Source organism: Acomys minous, assembly GCF_964271855.1.
Source record: "Acomys minous genome assembly, chromosome: 19".
Classification (NCBI taxonomy): Eukaryota; Metazoa; Chordata; class Mammalia; order Rodentia; family Muridae; genus Acomys; species Acomys minous.
In genome coordinates this window covers 66,225,250-66,253,186 of record NC_140499.1, presented here as the reverse complement: position 1 = coordinate 66,253,186, position 27,937 = coordinate 66,225,250, and the positions used below count along the sequence as shown (strand labels likewise).

At 43.3% G+C, this 27,937-nt stretch overlaps 1 protein-coding gene and 1 long non-coding RNA gene across 3 annotated transcripts in view; one reads left to right on the top strand and one right to left on the bottom strand.

Annotated features, from left to right (window-relative positions):
* Positions 1–27,937, top strand: part of RPRD2 (regulation of nuclear pre-mRNA domain containing 2) — a 45,871-nt gene that overhangs the window by 2,545 nt on the left and 15,389 nt on the right. Inside the window, exons 2-8 of one of the 2 annotated variants that reach the window (XM_084769572.1) lie at positions 15,100–15,229; positions 17,383–17,483; positions 18,373–18,450; positions 19,697–19,749; positions 20,554–20,680; positions 22,707–22,882; positions 26,991–27,273. In XM_084769572.1, coding sequence (XP_084625698.1) covers positions 15,100–15,229; positions 17,383–17,483; positions 18,373–18,450; positions 19,697–19,749; positions 20,554–20,680; positions 22,707–22,882; positions 26,991–27,273 — 948 coding nt within the window. The remainder of the gene's footprint in view (positions 1–15,099; positions 15,230–17,382; positions 17,484–18,372; positions 18,451–19,696; positions 19,750–20,553; positions 20,681–22,706; positions 22,883–26,990; positions 27,274–27,937) is intronic. The other variant, XM_084769573.1, reaches the window with a different exon arrangement.
* On the bottom strand, positions 24,162–26,984 carry LOC311590533. Its single transcript, XR_014776904.1, has 2 exons — positions 26,134–26,984; positions 24,162–25,890 (listed from the first exon to the last, which is right to left on the bottom strand). It is a non-coding gene; the product is annotated as an uncharacterized lncRNA (long non-coding RNA).

Below are 27,937 nucleotides of genomic sequence, written 5' to 3'. Positions count from 1 at the left end.
ATGAGGAAACGAGGCTCAGAGATGTCAGGTTGCTAAAAGTTACTCAGTAAAGTGTAGTCAGGGACATCAGCGTAGTAAACAGTGCTAGTGTGAGGAGGAGAACATCTTCCACCCTGTTTTAAATCATTTTACCAAGTTATGAAGCATTTTATGTCCCCTCTCACTGGTCTCCCCAACCAGACCTTATATTATTTTCACGGGCGGGTTGGTCCCTCTCTCAGCCTTTTGGGATCACAAGTGACAGGTATCATACTTTTTTTTCTAGTCAGCAATAATGAGAAATGCTAGGAAAATTTTCCTGCCTATGCTCTTGTTTTGTGTCTGAGCTTATTTCCTTTGTTGGTAATTTTTATCTGATATTTTATCTGAAAAGTGCATTCTGCATAATTTAAATTAGGTTAAATGCATTTGACTTTTTCTTCTTTTCCTTATTTTTTTATTTTTGGTTTTTTTGAGACAGTTTCTCTGTGTGTAGCCCTACCTGCCCTGGACTTGCTCTGTAGACCAGGCTGGCCTAAAACTCTCATCAGAGATCCACCTGCCTCTGCCTCTGCTTCCTGAGTGCTGACTTTCCCCCGCCCCCAGGAAATAAGCTTGATTTATGTAATAATTATTGAAGTGTTTGCCTTCTTCTTTTTTTTTTTTTTTTTCCTTTTTTGAGACAGGGTCTCTCTGTAGCCTTGGCTGTCCTGGACTCACTTTGTAGACCAGGCTGGCCTGGAACGCACAGCGATCCGCCCGCCTCTGCCTCCCGAGTGCTGTGATTAAAGGCATGCCCGGCTGTGTTTGACTTTTTTAAACCTATCAATTTCACAATGAATTGGAATTTAGCTTTCTAAAATGGCTAAGAATAATTTGTGGACATTAGTATTTGCAGATGATAAATATTTGTCTCATAGGTAAAGCCTGAGTGATGAAGGCTAGGATACAAATAGTTGATGTAGTAGGCCTGGATTTTCACATAATTTTGTAGATTTCACAGTTGGAGTTTGGTTGTTAAGTTTGTTTAGGCAAAACTGTGAGGTAGATGGATCCCAGGCGCGCCTGCCTCGGCCCATTCTCCAGGAGCCACCTCTGCTTCTCCCTCTTTTTCTTTTCTCTCTCTCTTTCTTAAAGATTTATTTATTACACATACAGTGTTCTGCCTGCATGTGGGTTTTTTTGTTGTTTGTTTTTTGAGACATGGTCTCTCTGTGTAGCCTTGGCTGTCCTGGACTTACTTTGTAGACCAGGCTGGCCTCGAACTCACCGGGATCCACCTGCCTCCGCCTCCCGAGTGCTGGGATTAAAGGCCTGCGCCATAGCATTCAGCTGCTTCTCCCTTTTCTTATGACATCCACTATTTACTCATTTAGACTTCAGTTAAATTTAAGTGACTGCTAGGTATATCAAGAGACGTTTTTTGTTTTGGCTTGGTTTTGGTTTTTTGAGACAGAGTTTCTCTGTGTAGCTCTGGCTGTCTTAGACTTACTTTGTAGACCAGGCTGGCCTCGAACTCACATCAATCCACCTGCCTCTGCCTGCCAAGTGCTGGGATTAAAAAAGGCATGCGCTATCAGGCCTGGCTCAAGAGATGTTTTATTTCTGTCATTTTGTGATGTATCTAATTCATTAAGGATACTGATTGTATCCTTAATCTGATGATGTATAATAATAACAGACTTTTTATTCATTGTAAAGGAAAAAATTAATGAGCAAGCATGCTTTTTGAAGATGTGTTTCTTAGGCAGGTTTCACTGATTTCATATAGGCATGTCCGTAACACTCACCTTCTGTCAGTCTGGGTTACCCTGGCTGGCTGGTTTGCTGTTAAGTGGGTAGCCCACATTGGTCTCCAGCATCTTCCTCTCTCAGCCTCCCTGTTGCTGGCTTTGTAGCTATTCACCACCATACTTGGCGGCCATCATTTTCTGAGTGATCTTTTTATGGTATGAACAGGTACCATGCCTCTGCTTTGTTGTTGTTGGAGTGACGGGTTTACTGGCTTCCGTGGAACTTGCTCTGGAGACAAGGCTGGCCTTGACTTGCGCTGGAGACAAGGTGCTGGCTACCATGCCCATCTCGTGGCTCCGCTGATAGACTGTTGCAGTAGGATAAGTTAGACGTGTTCGCACTGTGGTCCCTGAGGTCCTGCATCACCTGTGGTGCCTGTGTCTCCGCCTGCTTCAGATGCTGCTGTCTTCATCTCCAACATTACCCTCCTCAGGAAGACCTTTTGTCATTACCTGCAATTGCAGTTACATCTTTTCTTTTTCGGAGACAAAGTCTCATTGTGTTGCCCTGGCTGGCCTGGGCTAGCTCTGTCTACCAGGCTGACCTCCAGTTCACAGAGCTCCGCCTGCCTCTGCCTCCTAAATGCTGGCATTAAAGGCGCTCAGCACATTTGTCAGGCAGTTCTTCTTATTTTCAGCATGCTAAATTAGTGTATTTACTTGTTTTTATTTTGTTTTGTTTTTTTGAGACAGGGTTTCTCTGTGTAGCCCTGGCTGTCCTGGACTTGCTCTGTAGACCAGGCTGGCCTCGAACTCACAGCAATCTGCCTGCCTCTGCCTCCCGAGTGCTGGGATTAAAGGCGTGCGCCACCACGCCTGGCTTTACTTGTTATTTTTTATTGCCTATTTTTCTCAAATGTCAGGGCGGTGTCTTGTTTGTCTCTTTATCCCCAAGCACTTGATAAGATCAGTAAATGTTTGCCAAAAGGCTAATAAAAATACGTGTTCCTGGCTTGGTGGTACATGCCTGCAGTCCTGGCACTTGGAATTCTGAGGCAGAAGGATTATAAATTAGAAGCCAGCTTGAGCTATACTGTTTTAAACCCCCACGCCCCCAAAGAAACTTGAACAATTTCTTTAAATTCCTTTTTATGAAGATACTTAAAATTTAGTGAAACTGTAGGGATGGCTTGCCTGCTGGCTCAGGATATGACTCTTACTTGGACTTGATATGTCATTTAACCAGGTTATCTTGTTCGTTTGTTTTGTTTTGTTTTTCGAGACAGGATTTCTCTGTGTAGCCTTGGCTGTCCTGGACTTGCTTTGTAGACCAGGCTGGCCTCGAACTCATTACCTTAAACTCATTACATTAAAGGCATGTGTGACACTGCCCAGCTATGTCTGGGTTTCTACCTTCCTTTACTGACTCTTGTTTTTCAAACTACAAATGAAATGATAACCTGGGCCAGACATTGTGGCGCACGCCTTTAATCCCAGCACTCAGGAGGCAGAGGCAGGCGGTTCACTGTGAGTTCGAGGCCAGCCTGGTCTACAAAGTGAGTCCATGATGACCAAGGCTAACACAGAGAAACTCTGTCTCAACAAACCAGAAAAGAGGGGCTGGAGAGATGGCTCAGAGGTTAAGAGCACCACCTACTCTTCCAGAGGTCCTGAGTTCAATTCCCAGCAACCACATGGTGGCTATAATGAGATCTGCTGCTGCCCTCTTGTGTAAAGCACTCACATGCAATAAATAAAGTAAATAAATCTTAAAGAAAGACAGACAGACAGACAAACCAGAAAAGAAAAGAAAAAAGAGTAGAGATAGGTTAGATCTTAGCTCCATCGCTCCACCCTGAGGGATGCAGGGTGCCAATTACTTAAACCATGGACTTTATCTCTTATCTGCAGGGAGCATGGCACTCTCAGAATTTGTGGCCTGCGTTTAAGGAACTAATGCAAGTTAACCTCAGAAACATAAATTATGTACTGTGGAGACCCTGAGCAAAGCCTGGCCTGGAGAACAGGGTGGGGTCATCCGGTCAGCGGGAGAGAGCCATCTTGTCTTGTCTGGGCACAGGGCTGCAGGCTGGCCTTACCCTCCTGCTTCCCGTGTGTCGCCATAGCAGCGTCCTGCTTGCCTGGCTTAAAACAGCAGCAAAACCCAGGGCTGAACTGTGTGATGTTGGTTGTGGTGGAACTTAACACAACCAGGAGGCTAAACTTACTTAGAGATGATCCTGCCTCGGCCTCCTGAGTGCTGGGTTAAAGGCTTTGGCCTGCGCCACCACACCTGGAGACCTAAGCATGTGTGTGTGTGTTTTTAAGTTGACGTAAGATTGTACATACTTACAGTCTGACTATATAGACTATATACTTGCATGTTTATATTGTATATAATGTTCAAACCAAGGTGAATATTATCTCCTCAAACACATTTCTTTGTGGAGAATGTTGAAGCTTTAATTTTTATTTTATGTATATGAGTGTTTCCCTGTGTGTGCACCACCCGAAGGCCTGTTGCCTGCAGAGCCAGAGGAGTGTTGGAGCCCCTAGAATTTCATATAGGTGGCTGTGAGCTGCCATGGGGTGCTGCTCCCATTTCGTTGCTGCTTTTTGTTATTTTGACTATATGGCCCAAACTAGCCAGGAGTCCCATCTGTTGTCTTTGAGCTGTGCAGTGACTCTCCCCGGTCCTCAGTGTGAGCAGCGATTGCTCTAAACACTAAACCCTCTTTCTAGCCTCGCAGTTTTGATTTTTTTGTTTGTTTTATTCTTTCTCCACTGTGGTAAAAATAATTATTTGATGTTCTGAAAATCATGTTTGTTTTTAATCTAATAAAAAAGGAAAAACAAGTTGAATGTCCTTAAGCTGTGTAAAAATCCCCGCTGAATGTGAAGTTTACTTACATTAAATAATAAAAGGAGAAGCCGGGCGTGGTGGCGCACGCCTTTAATCCCAGAGGCAGGCGGATCGCTGTGAGTTCGAGGCCAGCCTGGTCTACAAAGCAAGTCCAGGACAGCCAGGGCTACGCAGAGAAACCTTGTCTCAAAAAAACCAATAAATAAATAAATAAATAAATAAATAAATAATAAAAGGAAGTTTGGGTTATATAATGTTTGGAGTGCAGGAGGGAGTTCAGTCTATTACACATATTTTGTGAGGTAAGAGTGTTTGGGACTGAGCCTCCACTATTGAGCTGCCAGCGTGTGGTCTGTGTACCACTGAGCTAACTCTCACCCTTATTTTTCTTTTTTATGTCTGTTGGTGTTTTGTCTGCATGTGTGTCTGTCTCTGTGTCCCTGAAACCCGGGTCCTTTGGAAGAGCAAGCCAGTGCTCTTAGCCATGATGAGCCAGCTTTCTAGCCCAAAATGCCTCATTCTTAGACCAGGCATGGCAGTGCACCAGCACTCTGCAGGAGAAGCAGGCAGACCTCTGTGACTCTGCTGAGGCCAGCCTGGTGTACCGAGAGAGACCCTGTCTCAAAACAGCACCACCCCCACTTTGACCTCCCCCACAAAAGGCTAATTTTTCTTCTCTGTCTCGATTTTGTTGTTGTCGTTGTTTTTAAACAGTCCATCTCTGTGTAGCCCAGGGTAGCCTTAAACTTGGAGTCTCCTGCCTCCTCAACCTTCTAAATACTAGAGTTGTAGTTGTACACCTCACTGGGTGAGAATAGAGGCTTTTGTTTTGTTTGAGACAGGGTCTGTCTGTGCTAGCTTGGAACTCAGAAGATCTCCTGCCTCTGCCTCCTGAGTGATGCCTCAGTAGCTAGTGACAGAGTTAGATAGATGCTTTTTAGTGAAACAGAGCACATGGTAAGCATGGGTGTGATTGTGGTCTGTTTCCTGCTACTCCTCATCCTCTCCTCTCTCTTACTCTGCACTAGAGCTCGCTTCTAGGTCTTTGGTACTTACTAGCAGAGATTCATGCTGCCCTGTGGTAAAGGTTGCGCTGCCCAGGTGTCTGGCACAAACTTTTAGTTTCAGCACTTAGAGGCAGGTGGATCTCGGTGAATTCAAGGCCACCCTGGTCTGCAGAGGACAGCCAAGGCTACACAGAAAAACCCTGTCTCGAAACCCCATCCCCACCCCGTCTCCAATAAAAAAGAATTCCTTGGAACTGGAGTTAGAGATGGTTGTGAACTCTCACAGGGGAATTGAACCTGGATCCTCTGGAACCATCTGTCCAGTCCCCAGTAGTTAATTTTTTAATGCTTTTAAATGGGATTAAAGCAAAATTCACTTCTTGATTAAATGATTAAATAATGCACATAAAATGCTTTGCAAAGTAGTTGAGATTTAGAAAACTTGATACATGATAAAAGACTGCATTTAAAAAATGTGTTAGTTGTTAGTTCTTATGTGTAGCTTTTTTTCTTTTTGTTTTGTTTTGTTTTTCCCCAAGACAGTGTTTCACTGTGTAGCCTTGGCTGTCCTGGACTCACTTTGTAGACCAGGCTGGCCTTGAACTAACAGCAATCTGCCTGCTTCTGCCTCCCAAGTGCCGGGATTAAAGGCGTGCACCACCACACCTGGCCCTAAGAATACCATTTTTAAAGAGAGATGCTACCAAATTACAATTAAACTTGTTTTCATGCTGTGGAACCTTAATTACCGTTAGTAAATGTTTCTTAAACTTGTCGAGAATTAGAGAGTGTGATGTCTGACCATGGGCACCTCATTGTGTAGGTAGGACTAGGCTGAGCTCCTGATGCTCCTGTCCACTCCCAGGTGGATTCTAGGCATGTACCACCTGCCTGGTGAGTCCCTTTCTTTGTTTTAGTTAGCTCATGCGATTATTGTTTCATAGCACTTGTCAGGAAATTGGTTAGATAAACATTTCTAGAAACCCTCAGTGGCAGAGCAGAAAGTAACTGTCTGTGTGAAAGACTTGAGGGAAGGGAAGCAGGTGAAAGAAGGCATGTCACAAGACACGGGAGGGAGCCACAGGGTACAAACACCCACCTCCAAGTCAGAGTGAGAGGGGGTGTCTGTCTGTCTGTCCGTCCGTCAGGGGCTGTCCTGAAGTTCTCTGTTTTGTTTTTGTTCTGGGGCGCAGGGGTTTACAGAGCAGCCCTAACCGGCCTAGAACTATGTAGGTCGAGGCTAGTGGTCTTGAACTCATAGTGATCCTCCTGTTTCTGCCTCAGTGTAATCTCAGTGCTGAGATTACAGGTGTACACTACCAAATCCCTGAAACTCTAAGTGGATTTACTCAAAACCTTTAGAATTCATAAAGCTGAAATCAATCGAGCAAGGCCCAAATATTTAATATAGACTAATGAAATCATATCTAGGATATAATAAAAACTTGAGTTTATAAAAACATAAGAGCAAACATAGATTATCATAACATGAAATCCACTGCTGGGGGTGGAGTGGCGGCTCAGCAGTGAGGAGCTCCTGCTGCTCTCCAAAGGACCCAGTATCCACATGGCCCCAGAACTCCCTGTAACTCTAGTTCAAGGACTCTCCTGGCCTTGGCACCGTGCACACACGTACATGTAACATAGACATACACACAGGCAAAACACCCATACTCATAAGAATAACTTTTAAAAAGATTCCATTTTAAGCCAACTGTTAGTAGCTGCAGGCCTTGCTCCTCGCATTGGTCTTTTTGCCTGAAGCTCCCCTGCGTTCCCTATGGCTGCAGTGGATTTCAAGGTCTTATGCTTCATTTACTCTTTTGAGGAAGTTGCCCTTTCAGAACCATTTGTTTGGTAAGCATTTCAGAATTTCTATATTTTTAAGTTGAGGCAGAGAAGTTCAGGGTCATTTCTGGCTTCATAATAAGTGTGGAGCCAACTTACGCTACATGTCTCAAAAAAAAAAAATAGAAAAAAATAAAAAAGGAAAAAAGAGAAGGGTGAACTTGTAATTTTCTCTTGTCTGACTTTGGAAAGATTGCCTTAGTCATGAGACACTCCCTTCTCCTCAGGTCCACAGTCTGTGAGGTGTGAGGGAGGAAGCCTGGGGCAAAGGCTCTGCCACGTGCATCGTGACTTGTAAGTCAGAAGGGTCACACAATGGAGAAAAGTGAGTGACAGGGGTTTCCTGAGCTGGGTGGCAAAGAGGACAGGATTTGTGGTGGAAGTGGCATTGGGGATAGTTCACATTAGAGTAATCAGGAAAGAAACTTGGTGTGGTGGCAGAGGCAAGTAGATTGCTGAGTTTGAGGCCAGCTTGGGCTAGTAGGTGAGGGCCCCCCCCTTTTTTTTTAAAACAGGGTTTCTCTGTGTAGCCTTGGCTGTCCTAGATTAACTTTGTAGCCGAGGCTGGCCTTGAACTCACAGTGATCTGCCTGCCTCTACCTCCCAAGTGCTGGGATTAAAGGCGTGGGCCACCACACCTGGCTTTTCAGTGCTCTTTTTAATAAAGGACCACAGTATGTTTTCCTCCTTTTATTTGAGACAGGGTCTATGTAGCCCAGGCTGGTCTTAAACTATAGAATCCACAAGGCCAGCCTTCAGCCCTGGAACCTCCTGCCTCCATCCCCAGTGCTGGGCTACACAGTCTGGGGTACAACTGGCTTCATAAAACACAATAATGTTGATGATATAAAACAGGAACAGCTTTGTATCCTTCCTACTAACTCACGTCTAGCTCCGGCTGCCCTGTATCTTGGTCTGTATCTTGGCTGGCTGGAATCTTGCTTCGGCTCCTTTGGTGCTGGGATTACAGGCATGCACACCAAGCCTCATTACTTTCTTGTTTTTGTTTGGTTTTAAATAGGGCCTCACAAGCCGGGCACTTGGGAGGCAGAGGCAGACAGGTCTCTGGATTGGAGACCAGCCTGGTCTACAGAGCAAGTTCCAGGACAGGCAGGGCTACATAGAGAACCCCTGTCTCGAAAAACCAAAAAAAAAAAAAAAAAAGGCACTGAAAACTGCAGTATCTGGAACTGATATTAGTTACTAAAAATAATAGTGAGTTCAAGGCCAGGCTGAACTACATAATGACGTAAAGAAATGTTAGAAGCCTATTATATAATCTGACCAAAAAGTTTGAATTAAAACAGAGAGGAATACTCTAGAAGTATTTAAAACATAGAATTTCACAAGCTTGGTGAGGTGAGTGTTGTGGGAGGGATTAGAGGAAGATGAGATCTCTGCATCTTTGGCTGGGAATTTGGGAAGAACAGAGAGAGCAGGTTTGAACTAGATGGAGTTGGAGGTCTGTAGGGTGTCTGACAAGAGGGGCGTAGCAGAGAATTAGCCCTGAGTATATGGTACTCAAGCACATGCCAGCTCACACTTGTAGCTGCCGCATTGGAATTTTCCATGGTTTTCTCATATAATCTTGACAACGGAAACTCTTATAACTAACCTACCGTGTTCATGAGGAGAGCAAGCGGTGTTTGAAAGGGCCATACAGCTGTACAGGGGAGGCTGTCTGGTCTTTTATTTGAGATATGGAGCATCTGGTTGGTTGGTTGGTTTGTACCACCACACCACCTGGCTGCTGTTTTTGAGACAGTTAAGACAAGGTTTTGGTAAAGTGGTACACGCCTGTAATCCCAGAGGCCAGCCTGGTCTACAAAACAAGTCCAGGACAGCCAGGGCTACACAGAGAAACCCTGTCTGGAAAAACCAAAACAAACAAACCCTGTCTCAAAACAAACAAGACGGGGTTACCCCTACAGTAAACCTCATTATGTAGACTCCAGGTCACAGAGATTGCCTGCCTCTGCCTCCTGGGTACTGGAGTTAGAGCACGTGGAATAATACCCAGCAAGAAGTAAATACAGTGGGGGAACCGGAGCTTGTCTTTCTCCTGAAGCTCCTGGGATCCATCTGTCTGTACCCTATATAGCACTAAGGTGAGTTACAGGCATGCCTAACTTTTTTTTTTATTTTTTAAGATTTATTTTTTATTATGTATACAGTGCTCTGCCTGCATGTACACCTGCACACCAGAAGAGGACACCAGATCTCATTATAGATGATGTGTGTGTGTGTGTGTGTGTGTGTGTGTGTGTGTGTGTGTGTGTGTGTGTGTGTAGGTCAGAGAATGACTTGGTGGCTTTCTCTTTTCGCCATGTGAGGCCCAGCAAGGTTTTCAGGCTTGGCAGCTCGAGTCTTTACCCAGTGAACCATCTTGTAATACTTTAGTATTTTGAATTTTAGTTTGGATATGGTTCTCCCTACTCTTTTTGTTTTCAAGACAAGGTTTCTCTGTGTAGCCCTTGCTGTCCTGGAACTACTCTGTAGATCAGGCTGAACTCAGAGATCCACTTGGCTCTCCTTTTTAACATATATTAAAATCAGTTTACTAAGAGGAGATTCGACTTGAAAGTATCTGATACCGTTTGCTAATTACAACAATCTATCTATTTATCTATCTGTAGTTTTTGTTTGTGTGTGTGTTTCGAGATAGGCTTGCTCTGTGTAGCCCTGGCTGTCCTGGACTCACTGTGTAAACCATGCTGGCCTTGAGCTCACAGAGATCCACCTGCCTCTGTCTCCTGAATGCTAGGATTAAAGGCATGCGCCAGCACACGTCTATTAGTGTTATTTTTATAAAGCTGTGTTTGCTTCTCAGTTTTTCTGTTAACCCAGTTATCACATAAATAATTGAGATTCTTTTTTTATTGGTTTAATAATAAAGTCCACAACACAATAACTGAGTAGTTATTACTTTTTTTTTTTTCTTTTGAGACAGAGTTTCTTCTGTGTAGACCAGGCTGGCCTCAAACTCACAGAGACCCGCCTGCCTCTGGCTCTGCTGGGATTACAGGCGTGTGCCACCACACCAGCCCTATTACTCTATTTTTAACCTAAGGTAAGGTAATCTGGTTTCCTCCCGTCTTACATCCCAGAGATGACTTTTCTTCTCCAACTCCTCTTGATGTCTGTCTCCTGGACCTCTCCCTTGGCTGAATCCCTTACTTCGTCCTCTGACTCCTCCTCCTCTGCTCAGCAATTGGCTGTCAGCTACTTTATTGGCAACATCAGGGGACAATTGGGGAGCAGTGTTTACACAACATTGAGACAGGAAATCTTTAGAACAAGGATTGCAACAAAAATCAGCATTTGAATTACCTTATGCCTACACACCCAGCTAATATTTTTCATAAAAATATTTTTAAGAAATATGAGAATATATCATGTAGTTGGTAGTATTTCATTCATCAGTAAACAGCTTAATTTTTTTAAAGATTAATTTATTTATTTTGTATACATGTGAACCTGCAGGCCAGAAGAGGGCTTTAGATCACATTATAGATGGTTGTGGGCCACCGTGTGATTTCTGGAAATTGAACTCTGACCTCTGGAAGAGCAGCCAGTGCTCTTGACCTCTGAGACATCTCTCCAGCCCCAGTTAAATATTTTGCTTCTTGGAACAGATTTAGGAGGAAGAACTGCACATCCTAGTCGTTCTGCCTGTCTTTGTAAAGGGAATAACTTGCTTTTCCATCTCTTTTATTAGTATTTCGCTACAACCCCAGATTTATTTATTTCTAAATGTCTGTCTGTCTGTCTGTCTATCTACCTAGTTTTTCCCTGACAGGGTTTCTCTGTATTGCTAGTTGTATTGGAACTCACTCAGTAGACCAGGCTGGCCTTGAACTCAGAGATCCGCCTGTGTCTGCTAGAATTAAAGGTGCACACCAGCACTGCCGGCCGAAGGTGTGTGTGTGTGTGTGTGTGTGTGTCGGATGTAGTGCGTATAGGTATTTTGCCTGCATTTATGTCTGTGAACCATGTTTGGGTCCACAGAAGCCAGAAGAGGGCATTGAATGGCCTAGGACTGTTGTGAGCGGCTATGTGGGTTCTGGGACTCTAACTCAGGTCCTCTCAAGGAACAGCTCTTAACTGAGAAACCATTTCTCCAGCTCCCGGTTAACCTTTTTTTTTTTTTTTTTTTTTTTTTAATTTAAGGATTTATTTCTTTGCTGTGTGTAAATGCCTAAATATGTATGTACTATATGTCTGTAGTATTCGCAGAGGCAGCAAGGGGGTCAGATCACACAGTCACAGCAGTTGTGAGCTTGGTGGTATAAGTGCTAGAAACTGAACCTGAGTCTTCTAGAAGCCATCTCTCAGTTCTGCCCATAAACATTTTTGGCAGGTACACGTAAAATGTTAGTTTATTAAAAAAATATTAGTTTATCATTGTTAAAAATTACCCAGCCTTGGTGGCACACGCTTTTAATCCCAGCCTTGGGAGGCAGAGGCACGTGGATCGCTGTGAGTTCCGGGCCAGTTTGGTCTACAGAGTGAGTTCTAGGACAGCCAGAGCTGTTACACAGAGAAACCCTGTCTTGAAAAAGCAGAAAAAAGGGGAGCTGGAGAGATGGTTTAGAGGTTAAGAGCACTGGCTGTTCTCCCAAAGGTCGTGAGTTCAATTCCTAGCAACCACATGGTGGCTCACAGCCATCTGTAATGAGATCTGGTGCCCTCTTGTGGTATGGAGGTGTACATGCAGGCAGAACATTATATACATAATGAATAAATAAATCTTGAAAAACAAAAGAAAAGAAAACCTGGGGAGGGGGGAAAGCCAGCCTTTCTGCCACCAGATTGACAGTTTTATTTTGGTGTTGCTTAAATTTAAGTCAGCAGTTCAGGAGTTGGGACTGTAGTTTATTTGATAGAGTGCTTGCTTAGGGCGCTTCCCAAAGCCTGAGTTTATGCCCCAGGCCTCTTAAACTGAGCAGGGTGGTGCACACTCATACCTCCCCTACAGGGAGGGGGGTGTGGAGTTCAGATCAGGGTCATCCTTAATACACAATCAATTCAGGCCAGCTTGAACCACATGAGCCTACCTCAGACAAACAGAAGGAGCGAGCAGCCTTACTTCCTAACCCTTCTACTTGTCTACAGTGATTTATTACTGTTGTTGTTTTTTTGTTTTTGTTTTCCAAGAAACCCATCTGCTTCTGCCTCCCGAGTGCTGGGATTGAAGGCATGCACCACCACGCCTTTAATGCTGTAACAGCAGTGGCTTTGTGTCTGGGTTCATTTCTGCTGTAGCCTCCCTACCTTGGGCAGGGTGAAGGCTCTGCCTAGCCTACAGCCATGCCAGAAGCCTTAGGAGATGACGGGCTGAGATGCATTCGAACTACTCATTCTCAGCCCAGCACTCGGGAGGGAGGCGGAGGCAGGAGGATCGCTGTGAGTTCGAGGCCAGCCTGGTCTACAAAAGCGAGTCCAGGACAGCCAAGGCTACACAGAGAAACCCTGTATCGAAAAACCAAAAACAACAAAAAAGCTACTCATTTTCCTTCTTTTCCCCTGTATTTTTCTTCTCATTGTCCTTCACTTGTTCATTTAAGAAATAGAAACTGGAATAAGGTGACGCACTCTGGAGGCCAAGACAGGGAAATCCCAAGTTCAAGGGACAGCCTGGGCGGTTGGGAAGGCCTCCTGTGTGACTGGTAGAGTGCTGGTATGGCAGGACCAAGTCCCTGAGCACCTGAGGACTCAGCCCACCACAGCGGCCTGAGTGCTAGCATTTGAAGGTCTATGCTTCAAGAACAGCCTGAGCTAATTTAGCAAGACCCTGACCCGAGATGTAAGATGGACTAGCAAAAGGTAGATCCAAAAATAAGTAAAACTGGCAAAAAACAAAACAAAAAAAACAAAAAAACTTCTCCCAGTCAAACCAGAGTCTCAGTACTCTTGCTTTTATTTTATTTTATTTTTTGAGACAGGTCTCTCTAAACCTTGGTTGCCCTGGAACTTGCTATGTAGACCAGCATAGCCTTGAACTCCTGAGTGCTAGTATTAAAGAAGGCATTGCCACCGGCTGCTTTCATTACTCTTAATGTAGATATCTGACCAAGGAACTGTATCTCTAGTCTGGTTTTGGGAGCTTAAAGTTCTTGATGGGGCAAGACAGGGTGAAAAATAAATTAAATATAGAACATTGAGAAATTATTCTTGAAATGTGAAATTTAAGCCTATTCTTGTAATCCAAGCATTTAAATTTCACATTTCAAAAATACTTTTAAGAATGTTACAAAGAACATGTCTAGTAATTAACATTTTAGAAGTTTTTGTTGTTTCAAGACAGGCCCTCAGACTTGGTATGAATGGCCCTGAAATTCTAATTTTCCTGCTTTTGTTCACTCCCCAGGGCTGGGAATGTAGGCATGTGCCTGGCCAGGTGTTTGGTTTTTTTGTTTTTGTTTTGATGGTTGGGCTTGGGTATAGTGTTGCTCGCCTTTAATCCCAGCACTCAGAAGGCAAAGGTAGGCAAGCAGGTCTCTCTGAGTTCAAGGCCAGCCTGGTGTACAAAGGGATTCCAGGACAGCCAGGGCTATACAGGGCTCAAAAACAACAACAACAACAACAAACCAACCAACCAAACAAACAAACAAAACCAAAACACCAGAACAGAAAAGAAAGGTACAGTAAAAGCATTCATTTAGAGTAATCTAAATTGAGGATTTTGTTGAATGCATGAAAGGTAAATTAGGTAGAGAAGGAAAAGAAAATGAAGGTTGTAATAGGAATAATTTAAATAATTTATCAATATTCTGGAATTAATAGAAATAAGTGTATCCTAATGAAACTAAGGAGGCCAAGTGGTGGTGGCACACAACCTTTAATCCCAACAGAGGGGACGGGGTTTAGGTTGTTATGTGCCTATTATGTGAGTATCGTCTGGATTGGTTGGTCTGAGGATCTGTGTATAATTTACTATTAAGCATTATTTGCAGATATTTTCTGATTATAGTTCAGTGTTACACCTTTTCTACTATTCTTGGTAGTTTATTCAACTTTTGGGGGGGTCTTCACAAATATTTCGGGAAACAATTTTGTTTTAGCTTCTCTGAAACTAATGAATTGTTTCCTTAAAAAAGGTTTATTTACTTATTATGTGTACAGTGTCCTGCCTGCACACCAGAAGAGGGTACCAGATCTCATTATAGATGGTTGTGAGCTACCGTGTGGTTGCTAGGAACTGCTTTTAGAAGAGCAGACAGTGCTCTCAACCTCTGAGCCATCCATCTCTACAGCCTACCAACGGATTTTCCCCCTTTAGTGCCAGATACTTAAAGAGTGAGGCGGTCTACTTGAAGAGTACCTTGAACAGAAATTTAACCTAAAATAGTTAAATGTTTTGTACATTTACTAAATTAATCCATTAGCTAAGTGCTTATTCATTATTCTATGCATGTAATTATAATTAGTTCACGTAAAAACAGTTAACTGGGGCTGGAGAGACGCTCAGGGATTGGGCGCACTGGCCGCTCTGGTGCCCTCTTCTGGTCTTTGTGGCTACTGCATGTATGTAATGTATGGGCAAAATGCCCATAAGCATAAAATAATAAAATGTATTTTTAAAAAAAAGTTAGCGTTTGAAAACTATATATTTAGAACAAGTTGTACTAAGTATAAAATGACTTTTTTTCCTGTCTTCTATCTCCAGCTACCTATCCCCACCGTTTGAATCTCTTTTATCTTGCCAATGATGTCATACAGAATTGTAAAAGGAAAAATGCAATCATATTCCGTGAATCATTTGCTGATGTGCTTCCTGAAGCGGCTGCTCTAGTGAAGTAAGTAAATCCTTAATGTGCTTTGAGATTTTTTTTAAAAAATTAACTTTTACTCTATTTTTTGGTTTGTTTTTTTTTTCATTTATTAGCAAAACTTAAATAATTGTACATATTTTAAGATCCAAATAAGCTGGGCGGTGGTGGCGCATGCCTTTAAGCCCAGCATTCGGGAAATAGAGGCAGGCAGATCGCTGTGAGTTCTAGGGCAGCTTGGTGTATAAAGTCAGTCCAGGACAGCCAAGAGGGGGATATTGTTCATGGCCAAGTGCAATGGTGCTTGTCTTTAATTTCAGCACCTGGGCAGCAGGGACAGCCAGGGCTGCACAGTGAGGCTTGGGCTCTTCATCGCTCTCTGAACTCATTCATAGTTTGATTTTTAGTGTTCTTCAACTTAATGTTTTTTAAAATAAGGAATGAATATCAGCATAAAAATATAAAGAGAAGGAAGAATAATGTACTCCAGTTGGTAAAGCTCTAGAAAACATTAGGGTTAGAGTTTTACAAAAGTTCAGCACAATTTTCTGTTTTGTACATATGACACTGTTCGGTGTAAGTCATCTGTGAACCTGTGATGCCACAGACTTGTAGGATGAGGCAGGAAGGGGGTCAGGTCAGGTTGTTATTTGCTTGGTTTTGGGTTGGCAAGGTTTTGCTTCTGTCTTGCTTTATTTGTTTTAGTTTTTACTTATTTTTACATTTTTGAGTGTTTTGCCTGCATGTATATATGTGTGCATGCAGCGTCGGCTAAAGCCATGCATGTGTCAGGTCCCCTGGAACTGGAGTTATAGATGGTTGGGAGCCACAGCATGGGGACCCGAAATTGAATCTGGGTTTTTGGAAGACCCAGCCCCTATTTTAATATTTTTAGGGCAAGATGTTGCCATGGAGCCCAAGCTAGCCTTCAATTGTGGCCGTTCTTCTTTCTGTGCCGCTTAAATATTGGTATAAGCCACTGTAACCTATTAGATTAGGTGTTTTGTTTTGTTTTGTTTTTAGTTTTACCAATTGTCTAATTTATTTTTATTATTTTATTATGTATGAGCGCTCTGCCTGCTATGCGCCTGCAGGCTAGAAGAGGGCATCAGATCCCAGTATATTTGTTTAAAAAATTAGGGTTCTGTTTTTGTCTTTTGATGGGTATATTGGGTATTGAATGTTCATACAAGCTTGATCCTTCCCTTCTCTCCTTTTCTCCCTTATCTACCCTACCTTCTTTCTCTCTTTTCTTGTGTGTGTGCATCTATTTTTCTGGTACTGTCTGTCTATAGAACCCTGGCTGTCCTAGAACTCACTATGTAAAACAGGCTGGACTTGAACCACTATCCACCTGCTTCTGCCTCCATTTTGTTCGGATTAAAGGTGTGTGCCACCATGCTAAGCCTGGGCTTGGTTTGTTTGGGTTCTTCTTCTTTTTTTTTTTTTTTCTTTTTGTTTGTTTTTTTGTTTTTTTTTTTTTTTGTTTTGGTTTGTTTTTTGTTTTGTTTTTTGAGACAGGGTTTCTCTGTGTAGCCTTGGTTGTCCTGGACTCAGTTTGTAGATCAAGCTGGCCTCGAATTCACAGTGGTCTGCCTGTGAGTGCTGGGATTAAAGGCGTGCACCACCATGCCCAGCTGTTTTGGTTTGTCAAAACAGGGTTTCTCTATGTAGCCTTGGCTGTTCTGGACTCACTTTGTAGACTAGGCTGGCACCGGGCACACATGTCTGCAGACAGAACAGACATAAAGTAAAATAAGTAGGTCTTTTTTCAAAATTAAAAAATTTATCAGCTGGGCGTGGTGGCTCTTATCTGTAATCCCAGCAGCTGGCAGCCGAGGGCAGCCTTGTCTAGAAAGCAAGTCCAGGACAGCTAAGTCTATAAAAAAAAGCCCTGTCTCAAACAAACATAAAAACAAAAATGTAACACAGAACAAATTTGGGTAGTAGTTAAGTTGTTCGTAACTAAGTAAGAATTCTAGTTTGAGGGTAAGCCAACTTTCTGTTTTTGTTTTTTTGAGACTGAGTTTCTCTGTGTAACAGCCCTGCTGTCCTGGAATTTGCTTTGTAGACCAGACTGAATGCCTGCCTCTGCCTCCCAAGTGCTGGGATAAAGGCTTGCATCATCACACCCAGTCCATAAGTCTGCATTTTTATATTTTACTTTCCTTTTCTTCCAGGGATCCGTCCGTCTCTAAGTCTGTAGAGCGAATCTTTAAAATCTGGGAAGACAGAAACGTATACCCAGAAGACATGATTATGGCACTGAGAGAAGCTTTAAGTAAGTCCATTTTCTTTACTAAAATAAGAAGTCAATCTTCTGTCTATATCTGTACATCTGGTCCTGTCACAGAACACTCAAGGGGTGAAGGGATCTGGCCTGATTTGTTTAAAACTGAATAAGTATATGTTTTACTCAGAATGAGCTGGTATGTTTTACTCAGAATGAGCTGGTTGGCCCAGGGAGTTGGAGCTGTCTTTGCTGACTAAAGACAAGCATGTTAAATGACAATGACCGTCTGATTATTTCCCTGTTTTGCTTTTATTAAGTATTTCAAGCTATTCATTGATTGTGTCTAATAAATACTGCTCTGTCTTCCTCCTGTTGGAGAATGTTTGGGCATGCCTTCCCATCGTTAAGCTGTTGGTGAGCTTGCTTGTGTCGTCTTTAAGCTCCATTTGATTTAGATTTGCAGTAAGTCACTTAGCTGCTCTTGTGTGTGTTCGTGTATGTGTGTGTGTGTGTTTTAAGTAAATTAGTTTTTACATTAAGATTTATGTAGTTAAGTCACCAAATAGAAGCTGATAGTAACTATTGCTGTGACCATTGTCAGACCATCACTAGACATTGGCTTTGAAAAGAGTACCTTCTAAGAAGCTCTCAAATCCTTCATAGGAGTTTGTGCTCTACTCAAAGGTATCTTATTTTTAGCCTCTGCCTTTTTTCCCCTCAAAATCAGAGGTTTCATTAATTATAGAAATTATATTTATTTAATAGCTTCTTAGATTTGGTAGGTGTTTTCTGTTTTTGTTTGTATAAAAATGAAAGAAAAGAAATGAAGGAGACTGCACAGTCTGGGATTGCCTTTTTCATGCTACAACCCTGGCACTGAAGTGGACAGACGCAGCTTCCCGTAGTGCCAGGCTGCAAACGCTGCAATGTTTTCCAGGTACCACTTTCAAAACTCAGAAGCAGCTGAAAGAAAATCTGAACAAACAACCGAATAAGCAGTGGAAGAAATCACAAAGTAAGAACAAAGTCTCAGCTAACGTAGCATCACCTCCTCCTTTTGGGGCAGAAGAAAATGTAGACTGTTGGCATCGCGCCTGGCATGAGCCACGGGCAGCCTGTGTTTCCCAGGCCTGGGAGGCTCTTAGACTAATCAAGCCAGCATGAAGTTACTTCTTTAAAAACTACTGTTAATCAAAGGAAATACAGGAATAAAAAAAGGGGGGGGTCTAATTGAGCGAAGACCCAGGAGTAGTTGGGGGTTTGAAAGAAGAAAGAAAGAGGAAAAAAAAACCAAAAAAACCAAAACAAACACTTGCTAGTCCCCAGGCAAATTCCCACATTGAATGATGTGTAAAGTTAGAGGCAGCGGGCCTCACACCACAGAGCTGAAGAGGAGACTAGGCGTTAAGAAGCATTTCTCTGGGAGCCATGAAAGCCTTCAGATTTGGGGATACGCTGCCAGATTAGACATGGGCCTCCAATTTTGGCCAGAAACATTCTCTGTCTGGAGCTCCTGTTGTGCTTGGCCTGTTTACTCAGCATGAGGTCAAGGGAGTGGAATGCTGCATGCGATGGACTGTGGTGGGCGAGCAGGAATCGAGAGGCTGGAAAGTTTGGAGGGAACGAGGTGAAAGACAGTGGAGAACTGGGAGGTGAAACGAGAGAGTTGGGATGTTCTGCTCCGTCAAGCTTACGGCACTCGTCGTGGCTGAGGGCGTCCTCTAGCGCCTCTGGTCACACACTGCATGCTGAGGAACACAGGCCATCAGCCTGACTAAAGTCATCACAGTGAGAATGCCTTTAGAGCTTCTGTTCCTATGAGCTAAAAACAATCCAAACTTACCCAGATGGGATTTGATATTTGTAAGTAATTTTCTTCACCAGTGCTCAGGATTAATTGGATGTCTTATTCCTGGACACTTACACTGGGATGCTGAGGTTTTCTTACACTTGATGAGGCTAGGAGAAGGTGCTTCATGTACCTGCCTCAGTGTCTCCAAATCGTTAATTCTGGGACATAGCAAGTCTGTCGGAGGTAAGTGGGTTAGACTGTCTAAATAAGTTTATTGTTCTATTGGCCATATTTACTTACAAGTGTTTAAATTTCATGGTCAGTTATTTACTGCAGGAGTGTATCATGATTTATGTGTGCATGGCTGCTGTATGTTTGCACAGTGTACCCTTGATCGACATCTCAGGCTTTTCCTGCATTTGGTAGTTTTTGTGCTGTGTTCTTAATGATTTTTTATTTCATTCAACAGCATCCACCAATCCAAAAGCTGCTCTCAAGTCTAAGATAGTTGCTGAGTTTCGAGTAAGTTACAGAATGCGTTAAGTATACCGGAGATGATTTATTCGCCTTAGGAGCCACAGTCCCGTCATATTTATCTCTGCTCGCTTGTACACGGGGATCCAGAGTAGGATTAGACGCCCTAGAGTTGATGTTCCCCTAGTGGAGAAACGCCTGCGGCCAGCTAAGCGCTACACATTCCTTTTGATATCAGGAAGCCGCCTTTCTTTCCTTTTTTATTTTAAAGATTTATTTACTTTATGTACACAGTGTTTTGCCTGCATGTACACCTGCAGGCCAGAGGAGGGCACCAGATCTCATTATAGGTGCCTGTGAGCCACCATGTGGTTGCTGGGAATTGAACTCAGGATCTTTGGAGGAGCAGCCAGTGCTCTTAACCTCTGAGCCATCTCCCCAGCCCGAGCTTCCTTTCTTAATTCAGCACTACTAAATTAAAATTTTCTTAGAGTAGACAGGACTGTATATTAAGGAGGGTGAAATAAGTAGAGATTAAAAACATTGTAAATTTAAAGACGATGTTGTCTTTTTTTTTTTTTTAAAGTGTGTAATTTTCTGATTGTGATGGTGAAGGCTAATCCTAGCACGCAAGAGGCAGAGATAAGTTTGAGGCCAGTCTTCCAGAACTTGTTTTAAACAAGTGTGTAGCTAAGCATATGGTTTGACATGAGAACTGAAGATTGGTTTCAGTTGCTCTGAGAAAAAGCAAACTTCTTTTTTCTTTTAGAGCTTTGCTAGTCATTAGTCTTACATTTCTAAAAGACAGATATTTGATCCTATGAATAACATTTGCCTGTGGTCTATGTTCAGTCTCAAGCCCTCATTGAGGAATTGTTGATGTACAAACGCTCAGAAGATGAGATAGAGCTGAAAGAGAAGCAGCTGTCGACCCTGAGAGTGGACGTCTGCAGCTCAGAGACTCTCAAGTGCTTAAAAGGTAAGGGACGTCTCTTCAAATAAAGGAGCTCAGGGTTTTCTTTCTCAATCCCTCTTTTTCAGTAAGCAGACTGGTTTGTCCCACGAAATGACTTTTACACTTGGTTCTGGGTTCACACACCAGTAGAGAATTTAAAGATAGGTAGGGAAGATTTTTTTTTTCCCCAGGTGAAACAACTTTCAGAAGCAGTTGTGGTTCCATTGATATCTAGGTAGCAGTTTGATTTGTATATACCTCATAAATTAAAAAAATTTCCCAGAGGGGGTAGGATTGCTTGTTTTTGTGCAATTTTAAAGATTTATTTATTTTATATGTATCAGTGTTTTACCAGAATGTATGTATATGTGCCGAATCTGCAAAAGCCCTCAGAGGCTAGAGCAGAGCACTGCGTCCCCTGGCCTGGAGCTGAGGACGGCTGGGAGCCGCCAGAAGAGTGCTAAGAACAGGGTCAGGTCCCTCGCAAGAACAGCAAATCTTTGTAACCCCTGAGCCCCTGGGTTTGGTTTTTGTTTCTGGCCTGGGCAGGGGTTTCACTCTGTAGACCAGTTAGTCTTGAACTGACAGTGAACTCCCTGCCTGTACCCCCTCTGCACCACTACACCTGGCTGTGTATATAAGTTCTTATTATTATCGTTTTCTTGCTTAATTGAATTATAAACAAACAGTTGTGCTTCCCCTTTGTGGTTAATTGGTTAGGATATGTCTTGTAAAGTCTAGTTGATTCCTCCTCCTTTTTATATTATAAATAGTATATAATCATACTCATAATTTAGTAGACTCTAAGCCTCTTACAATCAGAGTTCTCTTTTACATGACTATTGCTATATGCTAATGCTTGAACAAATTCATGCGATACACATTTGATGCATATCTTAGCAAAGTCATAATGCTATTAATGAGGGCTGTGATGTGTGTTTAATGTTCCCACTTTGCTTCGGACAGTCACCTACAGTTAGACTTGGCTAGAGAACATACTCTAAAGAACTGGGTGGCTGTGTTGAACCACTGCGGCGAGGGCCTATAAAAGATGGTGATGTGGCCACCAGCAGGCCTTAGCATGGACTGTCCTTAAACAGTGACACACATGATGGCTCCAGCCTCTGCTCATGCGTTACAGCAGTGGCACAGGTTTGCTAATTTGCATTTAGTTCCCACAGATGAAGACGCTTGGGCTTTTGTTCTGTAATGTTCCTAAGCGTGAGTCCATTGATGTAAATGAGAAGAGTGAAGAATTTTTGTCTCATACCCACAGAGATAGTGTCTCTGAACCCCAGTTTCTCATGTTAAGATAAATATTTTAGAACCTCCTGCATGACAGAAAGCAGATTTAAGTGAAGAGAATGGAGCTTTATGATGGGAATCCTTTGGAGGGGTATGACTAAGTTTGCAAAAAGAAGTAGTCAACTGCAGTGGACAGGGAGGCAGGGCTGGCCCCGTGGCCCCTGAGAGGACCTCCGGTCAGTCCCAGCACCGTGGGCTGTAGCTCAGTTCTTCACTTGCTCATGCACTTAAAATTGTAAAACCAGGATCTGTTCAGGTGAGCTTTATCTGAATTACAGGCATCTTCATTCTGGAGTCACTCTAGCGAGTTCACATGGATCTGCTTTGCTAATCTGCGTCCCTGCGTGCCATTAGCTTCTTAAAGGGCGATTAGCTTCTTAAAGGTAAAACTGATTAGAGCCTGGTGGCACAAGTCTGTGTAATCAGCCACTCAGGAGAAGGTGAAGGGCCACCTAGACAACCTGCTGAAATGCTGTCTCAGGAACAGTTGAGACTAGAAATACTAGTGAAAGACAGGTGTGCTGCACATGCTCGTGTCCTCAGTGCTGAGGCAGGGGAACATGAGTTTGAGGCCAGCGTCTAGTTTACAAAGTCACACTCTTAAAACAAAAATAAGTGCACACTAAGGCAGCAAGAAGAGTGTCACAGAACAGTAAGAGTTATTGCATGGAAAGGAATTTTACTCAAAGGATTAGTGTTTTTACTTTTCTAATCTTGATATCAAGTACTTTCTCCATTCTTTTAGATAAAACCGGGGGAAAGAAGTTCTCCAAAGAGTTTGAAGAAGCAAGTTCAAAGCTAGAGGAATTTGTGAATGGATTAGATAAACAAGTGAAAAACGGGCCCTCACTAACTGAAGCACTAGAAAACGCTGGGATTTTCTATGAAGCACAGTACAAGGAAGTGAAAGTGGTGGCCAATGTAAGTAATTATAGCTGTTTTATATGGAGTACTTGACCATCTGTCAGACACTGCTCACGTGGATAAGCATTAGAATGTCCACTTCACAGGTGAAGAAACTACTCTTCAGGACTTAGTATCTTTACACAGGACGCTATAGCTGATAGGACGTGGTGCAGAGTGGATGAAGACATGTTTCCCAGCCAGCCTGGTGGCGCACGCCTTTAATCCCAGCACTCGGGAGGCAGAGGCAGGCTCTGTGAGTTCTCTGTGTAGCAGTGGCTGCCCTCAGACTCACTCTGTAGACTTCAAACTCAGACCCGCCTGCTTCTGCCTCCCCAGTGCTGGGATTAAAAGCGTGCACCACAACTGCCCAATTTACCCTAGTAATTTTTAACATGGGAGTGGTCAAACATTTGATAGTTCAGGATGTTGGAGGAAATTAGTAGGGTTCTTGAAGGTGCAGTGATCCCTGATCCCCAGGTCATATATATGTGTGCACACAGAAGGCATAGACATAGTTGGGGGACTTTACCCCTATGCAGGACAAACCTTAAGGAAAGCCTGCAGCCATTTTCTAGATTTGTGGTTTGCTGTTGTTGTGTAGCCTTGCTATCCTCAAACGCCCCCAAGTACTGGGATTAAAGGAGTGCCCCTACTGCCTAGCTTCCTAAAATGTCTTAATCAAAGGATTGAACTTCAGCTAAAAAGTGATTTTCCAACCTTTAGATGTCCCTGGGTTACCATAACAACTCATATTGTCACTGGTTCCTTTGCTTTAGAATTTTTTGATTATCATGTCTTGGTGTTTCTTTTTCCTCTTTGTTTCTTTTATTCTCTCTTAGAAGTTCAAAGTATTAAAAGAAAACTAAGACTAGAAGTTATATATACATACTTATATTTAATCTTCAATGTTACATAGAACATAATAGTTTTGGGAGCCTGCCTTCAGTCCTGGGACTCATATGGGAAGAGAAGACCAGCCTTTCCACCATACTCACTCATGTGCCCACCCCCAAAATAAGTGTGTAATTTATACATTATTTACTGACATATGTGTTTACTATTATCCTATATATAATCTAATATATACAATATATTATAATATAAATTAGAGAGAGAGAGGAAGGGAGCAGGGAGGGAGGAGGGATGTGTGAAAAGCTAAGTGGTGGGGCACACCTTAATCCCAGCACTCGGGAGGCAGAGGCAGGTGGATGTCTATGAGTCTGAGGCCAGCCTGGTCTACAAAGTGAGTCTAGGACAGCCAAGGCTACACAGAGAAACTTCATCTGGGGGGGGGGGGCGGAATTATTTTCTTTGTTATGGGTGGTATGTATGTAAGAGAGTATGGCCGGGCTCATATGCTGTGGCATGTGTAGACATCAGAGCATGACCTTTGGGAGTCAATTCTCTTTTACCTGTGGATTCCAGGAACCAAAATTCAGTTGTCAGGCTTGTCAGCAAATATCTTTATCTGCTGTGCTTCCTGGGCCCTCAGAAAATGTCATGTAGGAAAAAACAAAACAGTCAAACAAAACCTGTGGAGTCAGTTCTGTCTTTGCTCTTGTCAGAGTCTTAGCCTTTGGGTACCTTGTTTTCTTTCCCTATGCTGAAAAGAATGCTAGAAGCTCTGCTCATTAGTGTGCCTCTGGCTAGCCAAGGAGTCCTGGCCTGGCCTGCCCTCCCCCCTGCAGGCACCACGCTAAGCTTATAAGTGAGTGTCTGAACCTAGGCCCTCAGGCTTACACAGCAGACACCTCCCCAACTTCTGGGTTCCATTCCTCTGTCTGTTTATTTTAATTTTTAAAAAATTGTTTATTTTATTTGCGTTGGTGTTTTGCTTGCATGTGTGTCTGTGAGAGTGTTTTGGATCCTCTGGAATTGGAGTTATAGACACTTGTAAACTGCCATGTGGGGGCTGGGAATTGAGCTCAGGACTCTGCAAGAGCAGACAGTGTTCTTAACCTCTGAGCCACCTCTTCAACTCCCCTGTCTGTCTATTTTAATAGATATTTCTTTTGGGTTTATTTGGATGGCTTTTCTTTGATTCTCCCCGCCCCCCCAGACAAGTTTTCTCTCTGTAGCCCAGGCTGGCCTCAAACTCACAGAGATCCACCTGCCTCTGCCTCCCGAGTGCTGGGACTAAAGGCGTGTTTTGTTGTTGTTTTTTTTTTAATAGAAAGTTTCTCAGTGTACTCCTGGGATTCACCCTGTAGACCAGGCTGACCTCCAACTCAGAGGCCTGCCTCTGCCTCCTGGGTCTTGGGATTAAAGGCATGTGCCACCATGCCAACCCACCTCAGATTTATTTATTTTTGTATATGAGTGTGTGTCTGCATGTATGTCTGCGCACCAGAAAAGGACATTGGAACATATGGGACCATAGTTACAGACAGTTGTGAGCTGTGTGTGCTGGGAACTCAGGCCCCCTGGAAGAACAGCAGGTGCTCTTAACCACTGACCTATCTCTTGCCCCACCCCCTTTTTTGTAAGCTTTCTGTTTATTGATATTTTATTTATTTTTACTTTTATGCACGTGAATATAGGCCTCTGCATACGTATCTGTGTACTACATTCATGTAGTGTCCTTGGAGCGTGGAAGAGAGTGTCAGGTCCACTGGAACTGGAGTTCAAGATGGTTATAAGCTGCCATGTAGATGCTGGGAATTGAACCTGTGTCCTCTGGAAGAGCAGTCTGTGCTCTTAAACTGTTGAGCCTAGGTTCATTTCTCAGCACCACATGGCAGCTCACAACTGTCTATAACTCCAGTTCCAGGGGATCTGACACCCTTACGCAGACATACATGCAGACAGAACACCAATGTACATAAAATAAAAATAAATAATAGGATGTTTTAAAAGCACCCAGTAAGCCAGGCATGGTGGCGCATGCCTTTAATCCCAGCACTGGGGAGGCAGAGGCCAGCTGGTCTACAAAGCAAGTCTAGGACAGCCAGGGCTACACAGAGAAACCCTGTCTCAAAACACCCAAAAAAGAAAAGAAAAAACAAATAGGCATTAGCAACAACCTTGAGGAGCGTGTTGAGGTGACAGCTCTGTGGTCTCCTAAAACCTCATGACGTTTGTCTAATGGAGGCAAAATCACTACACAAGTAGCAATCGACAGCAGTTGCCCTTTCCAGCAAAAGCACAAGAGCTGTTTTGTTTCTTTTGTTTTGGTTTCGGTGTTGTGGTGGTGGTTTGTTTGTTTTGTTTTGTTTTGTTTTGTTTTTTTGTTTTTTGTTTTTCGAGACAGGGTTTCTCTGTGTAGCCTTGGCTGTCTTGGACCCGCTTTGTAGACCAGGCTGGCCTCGAACTCAACAGCGATCCACCTGCCTCTGCCTCCCGAGTGCTGGGATTATAGGCGTGCGCCACCACGCCCGGCTTGTTTTTTATTTTTTGCCCAGCAAGTGTTGTTTAGGTATTCAGAGGGAGAGTAATTCCAACAAACAAGAGCAGCCTGGACAAATATAACTTCTGTGGGATCTTGAATGCAATACTGACTTAGAAAAGGGGGTTGGACAAAGTAAAAACTTTAGTAAGGGGCTGGAGAGATGACTCAGTGGTTAAGAGTACTGACTGCTTGGGTTGGATTCCCAGTGCTCATGTGGCAGCTCACAGCTGTCTGTAACTCCAGTTCCAGGGCATCCACGGACATACAGCATGTGCAGACAAAACACCAATGCACACAAAATAAAATAAATTATTTAGTAAAAAACTTAGCAGTTACCAGTATTGGCTCATGAATATGGCTGGTGTGGCGTTTCTAGTATATGGAGCGATGTCACAGAGCATGAGGCACTTGACACGCAAGCCTGTTGAGCCCTGAGTCTGGTCCCTTGGAACCCGCATAAAGATGGAAGGAGAGAAGTTACTTGGGTTTTTCTGTGACCTCCATGTACACACAATGGCCTGTGCTCCCACACCGCCATACACACATTCACAACAATGATGCAGTCTTTAAAGATGTCTGACACAGAGCTGTGGGTAGTGATATCCACTGAGCACAGTAGATGCCTGAACTACTCTGTGCCCAAGAGATGGTAATGTTCTTGTTTTGTCAAAATGGTGCCCGTTCCTTTTCTCAGAGAAATAAACTCTTTCTCTCCCCCCTCCTCCCCAATTTTAGGCTTATAAAACCTTTGCTAACCGAGTGAACAACTTAAAGAAGAAGTTGGATCAACTGAAGTCAACCCTTCCTGACCCTGAGGAGTCACCAGTCCCTTCTCCCAGCATGGATGCTCCTTCCCCAACTGGTTCTGAGTCTCCATTTCAAGGAATGGGAGGTGAAGAGTCCCAGTCACCCACCGTGGAGAGTGACAAGTCTGCCACACCTGAGCCAGTGACAGATAACCGTGATGTGGAAGACATGGAACTCTCAGATGTGGAAGATGATGGGTCAAAAATCATTGGTAAGTCCTGATGTGGTTAGTAAGTAGCTTCCTGTGTTGTTCCCACCACTCAGTCAGCTGTGCAGAGAGGCTCTCGCTGACTCTCCACAGCACTGGAGAGCAGGCCCAGGGCTTTGCGCAGGCACTTAGCTTGGAGCTGTATGCCTGTTGCTCATTATACTTTACTGAAATAAAAATATTCTGGATTCCCCAACAAAAAAAGAAAAAAAGAAGAAGAAAGAGAAACCAAGTTCAACCACAGTTTTGTTTTTTGTTTTTTGTTTTTTAAGATTTATTCACATATTATAATGTATACAGTGTTCTGCCTGCATGTACCACTGCAGGCCAGAAGAGGGCACCAGATCTCGTTATAGATGGCTGTGAGCCACCACGCGGTTGCTGAGAGTTGAACTCAGAACCTCTGGAGGAGCAGGCAGTGCCCTTAACCTCTGAGCCATCTCTCCAGCCCCCCAACCACAATTTTTAAGACTTAAAACAGGTCTGGAGAGATGGCTCAGTGGTTAAGAGCACTGGCTGCTCTTTGAGAGGTCCTGAGATCAATTTCCAGCAGCCACATGGTGTGGCTCACGACCATCTATAACGTGATCTGATGGCCTCTTTTAGCATGCAGGTACAAATGCAGATAGAGCACTCATACATAAGATAAATAAATAATTCTTTTTAA